The sequence below is a fragment of the Typopeltis vanoorti genome, chromosome 5, assembly GCF_054136105.1.
Source record: "Typopeltis vanoorti isolate ZY-2024b chromosome 5, IOZ_Tvanoo_1.0, whole genome shotgun sequence".
Lineage (NCBI taxonomy): Eukaryota > Metazoa > Arthropoda > Arachnida > Uropygi > Thelyphonidae > Typopeltis > Typopeltis vanoorti.
In genome coordinates, this window is record NC_143553.1 from 144,215,029 (window position 1) to 144,230,589 (window position 15,561).

The 15,561-nt window shown below is 35.4% G+C and overlaps 1 protein-coding gene across 5 annotated transcripts in view; it reads right to left on the reverse strand.

Annotated features, from left to right (window-relative positions):
* The window catches only part of LOC150106899 (sodium-dependent phosphate transporter 1-B-like), a 248,028-nt gene that overhangs the window by 98,871 nt on the left and 133,596 nt on the right, over positions 1-15,561 (reverse strand). For all 5 annotated transcript variants that reach the window (XM_090392808.1, XM_090392805.1, XM_090392803.1 and 2 more), the window contains 2 exons: positions 8,189-8,290; positions 7,025-7,165 (listed from right to left, as the gene is read on the reverse strand). In XM_090392808.1, the coding sequence (XP_090248934.1) occupies positions 7,025-7,165; positions 8,189-8,290 (243 nt within the window). The remainder of the gene's footprint in view (positions 1-7,024; positions 7,166-8,188; positions 8,291-15,561) is intronic.

Here is a 15,561-nt window from a genome sequence, read left to right on the forward strand (position 1 = left end):
GTGAGTTGGATCGGTGACTGGCTGTCAGACATATATCAGAAAGTTGTATATGGAAGAGCGCAGAATCCCATCTTTGCTTTCCAAATTTTAAAATCTTACATTTTGCAATATTCAACTGGTAATTCCACTCCTGTGCCCATTCACTCAGTCTATTCAAGTCTTCTTCTAAGGCCACAACATCTGCTCTACTCCTGATGGGTCTTCTCAACTTTGCATCATCTGTAAAAAACTGAATATCCCCATTTAAATCTTCTCCAATATCATTAACATACAGGTTAAACAGCAATTGCCCTAAAACAGACTACTGAGGCACACTACTAACAACTTTCCTCTTCTGGGATATTGTTTCTAAATACATAACTTGCTGATACCTATCAGACAGCCAATCTCCAATTCAATGCACTGGTCTAGTATCCAATCCCATCTGCTCTAGTTTGACTATCAACTTATGTGGTAAGCTATTAAAAGCCTTTGTAAAATCTAAGTATACTACTGTGTATCCATCTCCCTTGTTCAATGCAGCTGTCACCTTGTTTTAATAAGTAGATTACTAAAGCATGACCTCCTTTGGGAAATCCATGCTGTCCATCAAATATAATACCACTGTTATCAACCCAATTCTGGATCCAGTTATTATTATTTTTATTATAATTATTATTCCAGACCTCCATAGTCACAAGCCTCATTGCAGGACAACACAAGTCTATGTGATCCTTAAACCCATCTTCTGTCCACACAGTCACTACTCTATCAGGCAATGAATTCAATGGTCCAACCACCCTCCATGCAAAAAAAGCCACACACACCCTCTTACTCACTACGTCCTTTTTCAACTTCCATGATGAACTCTTCTCCTTGTTCCTTTTCTTTGTTCTCAATAAAAAATCTTACCTTTTTTTTTTTTAATCCTGTAAATATCTCTCAAGAGTTTAGATGTCTCAACAATGTCCCCCTTCATCTTCTATCCACCAAACTCTGAAATTTGCATACCCTCAGTCTATCCTCATAACAAACATCGTAAAGTTTTGATATAATTTTGGTTATCTGCTTCTGTATCCTCTCTAACATTAACATATACTTTTCAAATCCTGATGACCAGATCTGGGCACAATAATCTAGATGTGGCTTGATCAGGGCTTAATACTATGGAGTCACTACGCTTATCTCCACTGGTCAAATTTCTTAGTATTGCAGAACCTCTCTAAATTACCTTCACTACCTTTGCAATATGTGTCCTAAACTTCAAATTTTCATCTACTATCAGCCCAATATTATTATTATTATAATCTGACACCCTCTATTATACAGAAGCGAAACATGAACCATAAAAAAGGAAAGATGAAAAATGAATTCAAACAGCAGAAATGAAGTTCCTCAGAAAAACAGCTGGATATACCAAGTGGAACCATAAAACACACGAAGAAATCTTACAATCCCTGAAAATAAAACCAATTAATTACTACATAAGACAGTATAAACAAAAATGGCTAGAACATTTAAATTGAATGGACAACAGCAGACTATCAAAAATATTATACAGATACAAAATAAGTGGAAAAAGAAGAATTGAAAGACCAAGAAAGAGATGGCATGAGACCAGAACAGGCCACTTGGCTTAAAATCCATGTTAGGAAGAAGAAGAAGATAATATGACACCTCCAGGGAGTCCAAAGACCCATCAAGAGAGGGCACCTATTCTACAACTCTCTGTCTCCACCACTCAATCACCCAACTACAATAAAGCCATCTATACATAATGCCAGTGGGATTTGAACCCACAGCCTTTTGGCTGGAGAGCAGATATGCTAACCACTCAGCCAACAGGCCAGCATTTGCCTTGTCTACTTCCTCTAATTTAGATCCATCAATAGAGTATTCAGTCTCCCATTAGTGAATCCCAAATTTTAAGATGTACATTTAGTTGCATTAAACTGACATCCCAGTTAATTTTCCCATCTGTCCAACTTGTTTAAATCATCCTGAAGAACTACCACAATAGGTACTATTACTAATAACCCTTCCAAGCTTCACATCATTTGCAGATAACTGAATATCTCCCTGCAACCCAGTGATGATATCATTGACATAAAGGTTATAAAGCAAAAGTTCCAGTATTGAGCCATGTGTAATGTTAGAAGTTTTTTTCCCACTTGGTTAGACTATAATAAATTTAGTTTACTCCTTTATCCAAGTGTAAGCAAACAAAGTTTGTACCTGAAGTATCTTCAGGACTGAGGCAACTCATGGTAAAGGTGGACCAAGCTCTCGTCACTCCTTATCTCAGTATCTCCCATAATGCAAAGCACATCTCCTTATGGACATGTGCTTTGCATTATGGGAGATTAAGGGAAGGGCCACTACCCAAACTGGTTTCGAGAGCTTGATCCACTTTTACCATGAGTTGCCTCAGTTCTGAAGATACTTCAGGTGCAAACTTTGTTTGCTTACACTTGGATAAAGGATTAAACTAAATTTATTATAGTCTAACCAAGTGAAAAAAACTTCCAACATCTTTCTCTAAATCCAGAGTAATTTAATAATAAGGTAGTACACCTTTTGGCAATTCATACAGGTAAACATGACTTCTCCATTGCTCCTGCCTTAGTATCACCATTTCTGGATCTGGCTCCCACTGACGAGACTGCCTACTCACTGATGAGACCTCAACAAATGTCGAAACCGGTCTGGGTAGTGGTGGTGATGAATGGCAATGCTGTAGGCTGTGAAGTTAATTGAGGCACGGGTGTTGCTGTTGCCCCTCGAGATATGAGCAATGAGCAGCTCTGCTCGGTGGTTGGGTGAGCCTACCACGGTGTAGAGCCAACTGGTTCTGAGAGTTCTTCTCAGTGGCAGGGTAAGCTTGTTACTGAAGAAAACAATGCTGAGTTTTTGGAGTTTGACCTGTACTTGAACATTCAACAAATGTCGAAACCAGATGGAAGCTTGGGCAATGAATGGCAATGCTGTAGCCCATGAAGTTTTAATTGAGGCTGTCACCCAGGTCCTGGGTGGGGAGGGGTAATGAATGGCAATGCTGTAGCCCATGAAGTTAACTGAGGCACGGCTATTGTTGTTATCCCTCAGATGAGATATGAGCAAATGAGTGGCTCTGCTCGGTGGTGGGGTGAGTCTGCCACAGTGTAGAGCCAACCGGTTCTGAGAGTTCTTCTCAGTGGCAGGGTGAGTCTGTTACTTAGGGGAACAACACTGAGTTTTTGGAGTTTCACCTGTACTTGAACATTCAATAAAGGTCAAAACCGGTCTGGGTAGTGGTCCTTCTCTTAATGCACAGCATTATACATGTCTGCAAGGAGATGTGCTTTGCATTATGGGAGATACTGAGACAAGGAGTGATGAGAGCTTGGTCCACCTTTATCATGAGTTGCCTCAGTCCTGAAGATACTTCAGGCACAAACTTTGTTTGCTTACACTTGGATATAGGATTAAACTAAATTTATTATAGCCACGTGTAATCCACTAGTGACTTTTCTATTCTTTGATACTGCTCCCCTCCCCCCATACACAACTCTCTGATATCTAGCAGAAAATTAATTTCCAATCAATCCAATTCAATAACCTAATATCTAAACCCATATGCTGCAACTTAAATATCAACTTATCACCTTATAATTCCATGTAAATTCCTTTTTCCTAGATATTTCTGCATGTCTATTCAGTCTCCAAGCAATGATGAGAGGTAACTCTCATCATTGGGAAGGGGGAAGAATAATATCTCAGTTACAATCAGATCTTATGATGCACAGACTCAATCCAAACCTCTTGATCCTTATGTTCCCTCTACTACATGTTGCCTGAGACAATTTTCCCTCAAGAATTCCATTCCTTTATTACTATATGCCATAACCACTGCCCAATTTATACTGCTATAGTTAAAAATCTCCCATGATGATCACTTGCTTTGCATTTGCCAGACTGATCTGGCTAAACATTTCCTGCTCATCACTCTCTGTGTTCTCTGCCCTATAGCAACATCCCACCATTACTGTTTGCACCTGTACTTTATCAGGCTGTAGTTTTGTGTGCTTTATGTATGGTTACTGCCAATACTTTTCTTTATTGTGAATATGATTTCTTACTATTTCCCACCATTTTCTTAATTTACTGACCTTAGCTGCTGCATTCTCCTTTAATTTTCTGCCCTTAATATAAAATGCAAATAACTTTTATGCATATTTCTCAGAGTATCACTATTAACAGCGCTGAGAGCTGTATTTTGTGGCATGGATTGTGATGCCATTTGTGAGGAAATTAGATTCACTATCATGAAGCTTTTGTGCTTTCACTGTTTGGAACAGAGAGCTTAAAATTGCATTAGTTCTATGGAACTTTGACTGGGTCTTTTCTATATTTTGTTATAGCACATCAGTATGCATATATTGTAATTTATAGTTAACTGACTGTTGCTGGCCTGGCTGAACACTGTACCTGTCCAACAGGGCCAGCAACAACAGACTGTGGGTCTGAATCCCACTACCGGCATTGATGTTCATGAACGTCTACTTAAGTAGTGCTGAATTTCAAATGTCCTGCGTGAGACCACAGTCTGTTTATTGGAAATTTATTTTTATTTTCATTTTTCTGACTTCACACTGAAAACGTTCTACATACTATGGTCCCATATGTAGGACCAGTAGAGGCCTAGGCTCCAATAATATCCTTTGCTACCCAACTCCAGACCTGGGAGAATATGAGAAAGTCACTCTCTGGTAAGTCCTCCATGCTGCTAGTATTCCCTGCAAGGCACACAGAGAGAGTATCTTGAAATCAGTCCAAGAGAGAGAGAGAGAGAGAGAGAGAGAGAGAGAGCAAAACTAAGTAAGACCAAATAACTCTGTTGACACCACACACTTTTAAAAAATACTGCTGCACATAAAAATTCTTATATAATATGGTATTCTTCCTGAAGTAGCTGTACCAAGTCTTGGTTTTCAGCATAGTAGGCAGCTTTCTCATGATGGAAGGTAATAACTCATCTCCCAAGGTTAGGTTTCCTTAATCCAATGTTAGTCCTATAGTGTGATTCTACTGCTGTTACCCAACCTTTGTTTTTCAACGTATCCTCTATAATCCTCACTACTGCATTGTGTCTTCTGACATATGCTCTGTGAGTGCAATAACAACAGTCAGACACATGAGCCAAATTTTCTATGCTCTGACAGCCTGCTCTGCATTTCTTGTCATCACTTCTTCCCCGAGTGAAATGGCTTGAAAAATTTCCATGTCTTGTTCTGGAGCAGGATTTCCAAATCATCTAACCCTTAGCTCATTCGTAATACTAATACTGAATAACGTAACATAGGTTTACAACCTTTCACAAATGAGATCTGCATAAAAAATAAAATAAAATACTAATTTTTAGTTTTAATGATCAACTTTTATTCTTAACTTAAGAGAGCAATGTTATGTGATAAGATCCGAAATGCGACATCTCAAGACATCCTATGAAAATGCATTCTTTATTGGTTATAAACAAAACCACTTTAAATAAACAAGAAAGCATTTTCCTTTTGTATTCATTTGAACTACATTAAATTCTCACTGTCTTAATGCCATCAATTTTCTTTGCTGTATCATTGATGTGATTGGACTTTATCTGGGACTTTTTTTTTTCTAGTTTATTATAGTGTGTGAATTCACTATAATGACTATATTAAGAGCTGAATGTAAATTTAAATTATAAGATGCCAAAAAAAGTGTAAGACATGTTTTTGGCATCTTATAATTTAGACACTAAATCAGAATTAAGCTTGATGAATATAACAAGGAGTTCTTCAAACAACAAAATCATAAGATCAGACCCAATCTTCCTTCTTTAGATGTCTGTCCTTAGTGCACACTACTATTTCATGTCACTGAATGTTAATTCTGTGTAGATCTTGTCTGATATCACTCCATCTCATTTAAGAAATATCTCCTTTCCCAACACCCACTAGATAACTCATTCTCTCTCTCTCTTCCCCTACATAATCTTTTGTTAATACAGTCCTTTCATAACGTTTCTATTTTAGTTGAAAATAGATAGAAACAAAAAAATTATCTATTTTCAACTGTGCTTTAGTTGTTTAGTAATTTCCTTGTACCTTAGTCTATTCTCATTTGAATGCTGCTCTAGCCTTTTTTTCTACATTCTCTTCTTTCAGCAATTAGCTGCACTGCCTTACGGCTTAAATAATTCTGTTTTTTGCATCTCTCTAACCTCTAGAATGATTGACTATTTTCGTGCACAGACTTCTTGAAGCTATGCCACACACTTTTCACATCATAATCTTGTAGGCTAACTCTTTCATAACATCTAAACAACTCATCCTCAAATTCTAGCAACATCAGCAATGCTCAGCGCTTTGGTGTTAAGAAAGACAATAAGCCTTGGACTACATATTTGAAGCTTCAATGTGCTCTTAACAAAGTAGTGGTCAGATCCTATTTCTGCACCTCTATATGTCCTAGTATTTTGTACAGAATTTACCTATTTACTATTAATATATCTAAGTATATATTTGGTAAACATGAATAAAAAAAATCTTTTAATATCAACTAGCAAAATAGATCCTTTAGACACTAGTTCACATAGCAGTTATAATAAGCCTATCATCAATATGAGAGTGCTAATTTTGCACTATAATCAAACAACATCCCTCCCAAGAGAAATGTTTGTATTATAATTTTTTTATTATTATTTGTATTATAATTGCACTATGAATATATGGCATCCCTTCTGGAAGAACTTGTTCCATTACTTCATAGTAATGCAACAAGTTCTTCCAGAAGGGATGCCATACATTCATAGTGCAATTATAATACAAAGATTTAAGCAGGAATCACTTCTGAACTTTTGCTTCAGCATTACAAAACTTCTGTTATTTATTTTGGTGATAATAAAAGATTTTTTCCAGGTTTACTAAACTGCATTCAAAATGTACATAAGTTAAAAAAATAGTCCGCAGAATAATGTTCTTGATTTGGTTAAAATAATGCATATTATCAATTTAGTAACCTAACTTACCTATCATTCCCAATGCTTTCCACTTAATGCCATCAAAACCACGTGCAACAAGTGTAATTCCTAACATTGCACCAACAATGCTATGTGTTCCAGACACAGGCAAACAGAAGAAAGTAGCCAATATAGTCCATGCAGCACTACCTACAATTAAAGATAATTTATTAACTATCTATAATAATTAGAATTCTCATTTCTAACATGCTTATATACTATTCTTAGTTTAATAATATATGAATGTCATACATTTAGATGAATTTCATCACCTGGCATGAGACCACCACCCCGTTTCCTTTTCTTTTAGTAATGCACAGTAATCAGCATTAATTTCAGACAAATTATGGAGACTGCAACTGTGTTGGAAATAATTATTTTAATTTACTGATGTTTCAACCTTCATATTATCTGGAGTATACACATATATATACAGAAACAAGCTATATTTCACACAGTACACCAAAAAGACAATGATTTGATCAACGGTTTGATCCTGAATTCTCAAATCCAAGAGATTATTATTGAACAAATTAAAGATCAGGTAAATCTTTTGCAGTTTCTGAATTTCTGTGATCATTGTGTTCAACATATGGATGAAAGAACTTTGTGGATGACATGGAATATGTGGACTAAGAATTTCTTCTTAAGGATTAACAAGGTGAAACCTCCTTGAGCACAGGTATAAACAAAATTTTTCCTACTATTTCTGAAAGTTCCAGGAAGAGTTAAGAAATCTTTTGTATAGTATTGTTTCCTGTTCTTCTTTGATGTCAGTGACATTAACTATATGCATAATTGCAGGAAGGATTAGAGTTTACAAGAAAGAAAGATATTCCACACTATAGTGGTGGCCGGAAGGATATCTGACTCTGAAGTATTAATACCCACAGAAAAAGAAAATACTACTACCTGTGTATAAAGTAGTAGGTTTAATTCCACTAAAAAACAAACAGCACTGTACTAGTCGAATTACATTTAGAATCAAATTACATGTTGTAATAAGCCATTTGGAGTAATATGGAAATGGCGGTTGAGATAATTATTTTCTGGTATTGTATTCTTAGAGGAAACAGGATATCATATGCATTTGATTTAAATCTCAGCAAAACAAATAAAGTAAAACTGCTCATTTGAAAAAAAAAAGTATGAATATTAACACAAAATATTTACCTATCAGAGCTGACAGGTTGCCAAGCATTAATTCCTTTTCATAGGTATTATACATATTTACATCAAATATTCCTTTTCGTACAGTATCAGATACTTTGTAACCTGAAATAACAAAGTCAAAACAACTGATGTGATTAAAACCACTATAAAATTTTACAATAATGTAAAAACTCCACTTATTAAAAAAAAAATCTCTTTTAATTATTATCTAAAATAATTCTGTAACAATCACCAATATAAAATTAATATGTTTTATTATTTAAAAATAATGTTGGAAATGTTACTATCCTAAAAGAAAGCAAAAATAAAAATGAATTTTAGGTACTGAATGAACAAATCAAATCATCTTATATAATGGATTGGATTATTTGTAATGATGACTAACATTTCTGCATGTTGTTATTCCTGTCATGTAAGGCCTAGAAGAAGAAAGAAGTGTAGGTAAACAAACAATAAAACAAACAAATCGACATAATAGGCATGACAAAAACAGGTGACATCTTTCTAAGTAACAAATACAAAATATTATATTCAGGCAATAAAAATCAAGGAAAAGAAGTAATAGCTATAGTATTCAACACTAAATACAAGGATAACCTTCTTGAATAGAAGGCAATATCAAGTAGAGTGATGTGGGAAAATATCAGAATGGGAAAAGTGGACAATGAGAGTTATTTGTGCCTATGGTCCAATAGAAGGTTCTACTAAGGAAGAAATGGGAGAATTTTTTGAGGCATTAGAGAAGGCAGCTAACACAATAAAAAAGGAAAAGTTGATCCTTGTAAGAGATTGAAACTGCAGAGTAGGAAATGATTACAAGACATGTAGAGATGTTTTGGGAAAAGAGCAAAACTAATAATAATGGTAAAAGCCTGGTCCATTTCTGTTCAGGACACCCAATATTTATTACCACTAACACCATGTTCCAATATAAAACTGTGCACAAATTCACATGGAGAGAAGATGCAAGAAATAAGAGCCTCACTGGCTATGTTAAGAGTCAATAGTGATATTTTCCCCACTGGTTCAGGACATAAGAATAAACAGAGGATTTGAAATAGGAAGTTATCACTATTTAACTTTGAGGAGGATAAAATTGGATTTTTTTACTGAAGAAAGAATGTGTAAGAAAGTTTTAGAAACTAATCAAAGTAGAGCAGCTTTCAGAGGTGAAATGTAGACTTAAATACAACAAACATCATTCAAGAAAAAAAATGAAAGAGTTTGAAAACAAGAACCAAACTTTGGAGATGCAGTGCCAATCACTCAAGAAACATTAACTGATTCAGTCAGAGAGGCATGCAGTGAGGTTGTCTATAAGTATAGAAAAATCAGAACTCCATGGCAGACTCAGGATGGAAAAGAAATAAACATATCAAAAGTTCCAGGGCAAGTAGTCGGCTTGTGCTCTTAGAGAAGACAAAGAAAAATGTAAGAAAGCAAAGCACTATGTAAAACCAGCTAAACAAAAATCATAATAAGAATTTGGTAAGAACATAGAAAATAAATATCAGGAAGATGGTAAAATATTCTGGATGCTATTGAAAAAGCTTAGAAATGGAAGAAAGAATGCTATAAAAGGAATCAGAGATGCTAAAGATGACATCAAAACTGAAGATAAAAATATTCTTGATGTCTAGAGTAATTACTTTGAAAGACTGCTAAATGAAACAACCAGTATCAGCACAGTAATAAAAAAAAAAAAAAAAACTCCCAACAGAAATGTAGTCAGGAATACATATACATACTTAAAGTATAAAAAGCCATCAAAAACCTGAAATGTGGACAGGCAGCTGAAGTAGATTAAATATGACCATAAATGCTCAAATATGAAGGTATAAAAGTTTTACAGTGGCTGCACTGCATAATTCAGAACCTGGTCAGAGGTCAATTTCCAGGTCATTGGAGTAGAACTCTCATAGTACCTATCTATAAAAAAGAAAACTGTGAGAATTACAGAAGTATTTTTCTAGTGAGTGTTCCTGGTAAGATTTATGCAAGTATACTTGAGGAAACAGCTAAGAAAACTTCTAGAAGGGAAGCTTGGTGAAGAATAAACTGGATTCAGACAAAATAGAAATAGTCAGAATCAGATCTTTGCTTTAAGACAAATAGTTAAGAAATATTGGGTATATAACAAGGATTTGTATTTAAGTTTCATAGATCTGGAAAAGGCATATGACAAGATGTCAAGAGGAAAGCTCTCCAAAACGCTACAGTTATATGGTGTAAAGGCGATATTATAAAGAGCAATACATAGTCTCTATTTAAGCTGTAAGTCAGCAGTTAGAATTGAAGGAGGCACAGGAAGATGGTTTAATGTTAAATCAGGTGTGAGACAAGGGTATACGTTATCTTTACTACTATTCATTATCTATTATAAAGGAAAGTGGTATTAAATTTGATATCAAAATCGGGGATGTTAAACTCAACTCTTTACTTTAAAATGCAGATGATGTTATACTTCTGAATAAATCCAGTACAGGTATGCAAGATTCCCTGACTAAATTATTATTATTACATGACACCTCTCCAGAGAGTCCAAAGACTCATTGAGGGAGGGCACCTACTCTCTACCTCCATCACTCAATCCACCAACTACAGCATTCCCCGACTAAATTATTATTATTACGCGACACCTCTCCAGAGAGTCCAAAGACTCATTGAGGGAGGGCACCTACTCTCCACCTCCATCACTCAATCCACCAACTACAGCATAATTCATCATCTACACCAACACCATATACTACCCACCACACCACTAGTATTTTCACAGACAATCACAAACATCTTCATGCCCACAGCGAGATTCGAACCTGCAGCCTTTTGGCTGTATATGCTATCCACTAGGCCAGTGAATAGCATATACAGCTAAATAAAGTTATATCAACCAAAGTGGTTGATATAACTTTGTTAGGGGTCAATTCGGGCTCACGGGTCAATAGAAAAATATAAGACATCATTGTATGGGTAATATTTAATTCGGTTAACCTGGATTACCTCCATCCTGAATGACAACACAATTAAGAGTGAATTGTGGGAACAGTGACAAGAATAGGACCTGTAAGGAGCAAGGTCATGAAAATAGTTACAGAGGCTAATCAAGTAGGCCAAAGTGACATATTTACTAATAAATGAATGTGGTGGTTCCCACCTGACTGGCACGGCAGGAGCGACATTGCAACACGTGCGTGGTTGCTTATTTACTTATACTTACACGTATTCGAACCCAGTCTCATTTTTGCGCATCGACATACAAGTGAGCATTAATGTTCTAAAATTCATCAACCTACATATTAGGTAATATTAAAATTACGTAATAGTAAAATAGAGGAGGTCGATAAAAAGTCAAGAAACTCTTGAAGGGGTCAACGGTCAAAGAAGTTTGGCAACCCCTGCACTAGGCCAACAAATTAAATAACTGCTGTAATAAATTTGGTATGAAAATCAGCAAAAAAGACAATGAGAATAGGCAAAAACATTGATGACATCAACTGTAACCATGAATGGTGAACCTATAGAACAAGTAAAACTTTTTGGCTATTTGGACATAATTTTTAGTGAAGATGTCAAATTAAATATGGAATTAGACAACAGAATTAGTAAAGGTGGTATGGTAGGAAGTCAGTTGAATAAATTTATATGGAATAAGAAAGAAATTAGTTGAAACACTAAATTAGCTGTATACAAGACAGTGTTCAAAACAATTTTAACTTATGTATCTGAGAGCTGTGTTAGAAATAAAATATTATCAAAGACTAGAGACCATAGAAATGAGAATTCTGAGAAAGATTAGGACAGTGAACAGATGGCACCAATCACAGTATTACATTAAAAATGTAATATTAGGAAAGAATTTGCCATTGTTGGCATTCATGAACTTGTTAACAGAGCTAATCTCAGATGGCATGGTTACTTAAACAAAATGGAAGAGAAAAGATTAGCAAAAGAAGTGTTATTTGCCAGGTTGGCAGGAAAAAGACCTAGATGTAGATGGATTGATACAGTAAAAAGTGCCTTAAAAGACAGCAATAGAAGATCTCATAATAATATTAGAGTCTTCACAGATAACAGATTAATTTGGAGGAAAATTGTTGATCAGAAGTTAGTAACAGTGTAACTTTTTCATGTAGTACAAGGGGGATCTGAAAAGTTCTCAGCCTAACAATGAAAAAAAACGAATTTATAATTTCAAAATTATTTTTATTTTTCAACATAATCTCCCTTAAGACTAACACATTTATTCCAGCGATGCTCCAGCGCCATTATCCCATACCTGTAGTAGATCTCAGCAAGATCTGCAAAATACCCCTCTACAGCTGCAATCACCTCTTGATTAAGAAAAACACTGACCAGCGAGGAAGAGTTTTTAGTTTTGGGAAGAGACAAAAGTCAGAGGGAGCCAAATCTGGGGAATAGGATGGATGTTCCAACAATTCATAGTGTAGATCCCTTAATTTTCCCATTGCCAAAACACCTTTGTGGGCAGGTGCATTGTCCTGATGTAAGATGATTTTTTTCTACCGGGTCTTTTCTCACGAATTTTTTCATCTAGTCTGGTTAAAAGATTGGAATAATATTCCCCGGTTATTGTTTTACCCTTTTCAAGATAATTAATAAACAAAATGCCTTTAGCATCTCAAAACACCGATGCCATGACCTTTCCTGCTTATGGAACCGACTTTGTCTTCTTTGGTGCTGAACAACTGGCTTCTGTCCACTGTTTTCACTGCTGTTTGGTGTGTAATAGTGAATCCAAGTCTCATCCATAGTAATAAATTGAAACACAAAATCAGTTTTATTCTTATTAAAACGCTCCAATCACTGTTCAGAGATTTTCATGCGGGTGCATTTTTGATCGCTGTGAGTAAACGTGGCATCCATCTTGCACAAAACTTTTTCATTTGCAATTCTTCATGCAAAATATATCCTATATGTTTTTTCGAAATGCCTATAGTCTCAGCAATTTCACACACTTTGATGCAATTTCAACAATTTGACCAGCAAGTCAAATTGCAATTTCAGCAATTTGACTCGCTGGTCATTCAATACCATATCCTGCACTTGCTCAATGATTTCTTGTGTTGTTACACTTTTTGCATGTCCTTCACGTGGATCATCTTCAAGGCTGGTACGGCCACGTTTAAACTCGGCAGCCCATTTCTTAATTGTTGAAAATGAAGGAGAAGAGTGGCCATAAACTTTTATGAACTTCAAATGAATTTCTTTTGGCATTAAACCTTCTTTTACAAAGAATTTTATAACCACACGATACTCAATTTTATCCATTTCAAGGGATACAGACAACGCTTTTGCTTCAGACAGCTGTATAAAACAAACTACTTGATAAAATGACTTGTAATTTCACATGGATGCTTATGACAGATGTACCAACTTAGAAAAAACAAAATCCTGCTGATAATCTTGCCATCTATGGTCGAGGCTGAGAACTTTTTAGACCACCCACATACTATCATAATTATTCTGTACACCCCCCTGAGGGTATACATCAGGAATGTAATGATGATCTAATCAAATGATGATCAGAATCAAATAATCAGAATATATGAACAACCTATTGAGAGGAATAAGGTGGATGTATAAAAACTACTGCTGGCCAGAATAAAATCTACTACTGATAGATCTAAACATGGGATTAACCTGGAAAAAGACATTTGTCAATTTCAAACAGCACAGGACCATTAATATAGGAAATTTACCTCAAATCTTGTATAATAAGGATACTGAATTAAGAAATACTTAAACTACTAAGTGTATATCATTACAGTGCTAAAGTAAGGGTGCTATAGGGCAATAGAACAACCAAGAACATCAATACACCCAACAATTCAATGAGAGAGAGAGAGAGAGAAGTGATGCAAGGCTGTCCACTCTCATCCCTGCTTTATAAACTTCTTTCAGCATCATCAGTTGCATCAGTCTTGTGACTGGTAGCTCAGCTGCAGTTTCCTTCATTCCATCCTGTCGTTGGCTTTCTTCTTAATCTCTTGGTAACTCCTTGTGCTTCTTTGACTTGGCCAACAAAGCTTTTCCTTGGTCTGCCTCTTCTTCTTTCTCCCCACTATTTTGTCTTTAGTTATTCTTTTCACAAATCCAACATGCTGAAGAATACGTAAATACCACCTATCCCTTCTAATTTTGATAGATCTTACGAGACTTCTTGTTTCACTTATCTCTCTCAGAACTTGTTCATTTGATTTTTTCTCTGTTCATTTTATTCTGTTCATGTGATGCCAGCACCACATTTCAAAACTCTCCAATTTTCTTATGTCTTCTCTGCTTAGAATCCAGGTTTCACATCCATACAGTGTGATGCTCGATATCAATGTCTTTATTAATTTTTTTTTCAATTGTAGATTGAGGTTTCCTGTTAAAATGTTTTTCATCTTCAAGAATTGGGCTTTTGCATTGTTTATTCTTGATCTTGCCAGCTTGGTTGGCCGAGTGGTTAGCGAATCTGCTCTCCAGCCAAAAGGCTGCGGATTGGAATCCCGTGTGGGCATGGATATTTGTGATTGTCTGTGAAAGTACCAGTGGTGGTAGTCGTCATTGGTGTTAAGTGATGATGGTTGGTGGAGTAGTGAAACAAAGAGTTGTAGAGTAGATGCTCTCCCTCGATGAGTCTTTGGACTCCCTGGAGGTGTGATGTAATAATAATAATCATGTAATAATCTTATGTCTTCTCTTGTTCTGCCATCTTCTGTTATTAGGCTTCCTAAGTGTTAAAACTTTTTACTCGTTTCCCATTGATGTCTATATTGATAGGGGTTTTGCTTGTAACAAGGATTTTAGTGTTATCTGTGTTGATTTTCATTTTATACTTTTCGAGGTTATTATTTAGTAATTCTAGCATTGTTTTTGATGTTCTTCTGTTTTCTGCTACAAGGACTATGTCATCAGCAAATCTCACACATGACTTGCTCACCATTTATCTTTATGCCGCTATTTATTTTATCTTTAGTTTCCTGAATGACATTTTCAATATATAAATTAAATAAAAGTGGTGAAAGTATATATCCTTGTCTTACTCCACTCCTTATATTTATTATTTTCTCCTTATCATTGATTTTAATCAGTCCATTTTGATTTTTATAAATTTGATAAATTATTTTCCTATCCCTCAAGTCTATGCTGATATTATTTAGACAATTTAGGAGTATTTGCTGGTTTACTTTATCAATGCTTTCTCTAAATCAAGGAAACAAATGCAAGTGTTTTTACTAAGATCTATTCTTATTCTTTTTATTATTATTACGGGCATCTCCATGGAGTCAGTAGACTCATCGCGGGAGACTCAAACTATCAAAACAATATCTATCATATCTCTTCCTGAATTAATTTAAAGACGAAGA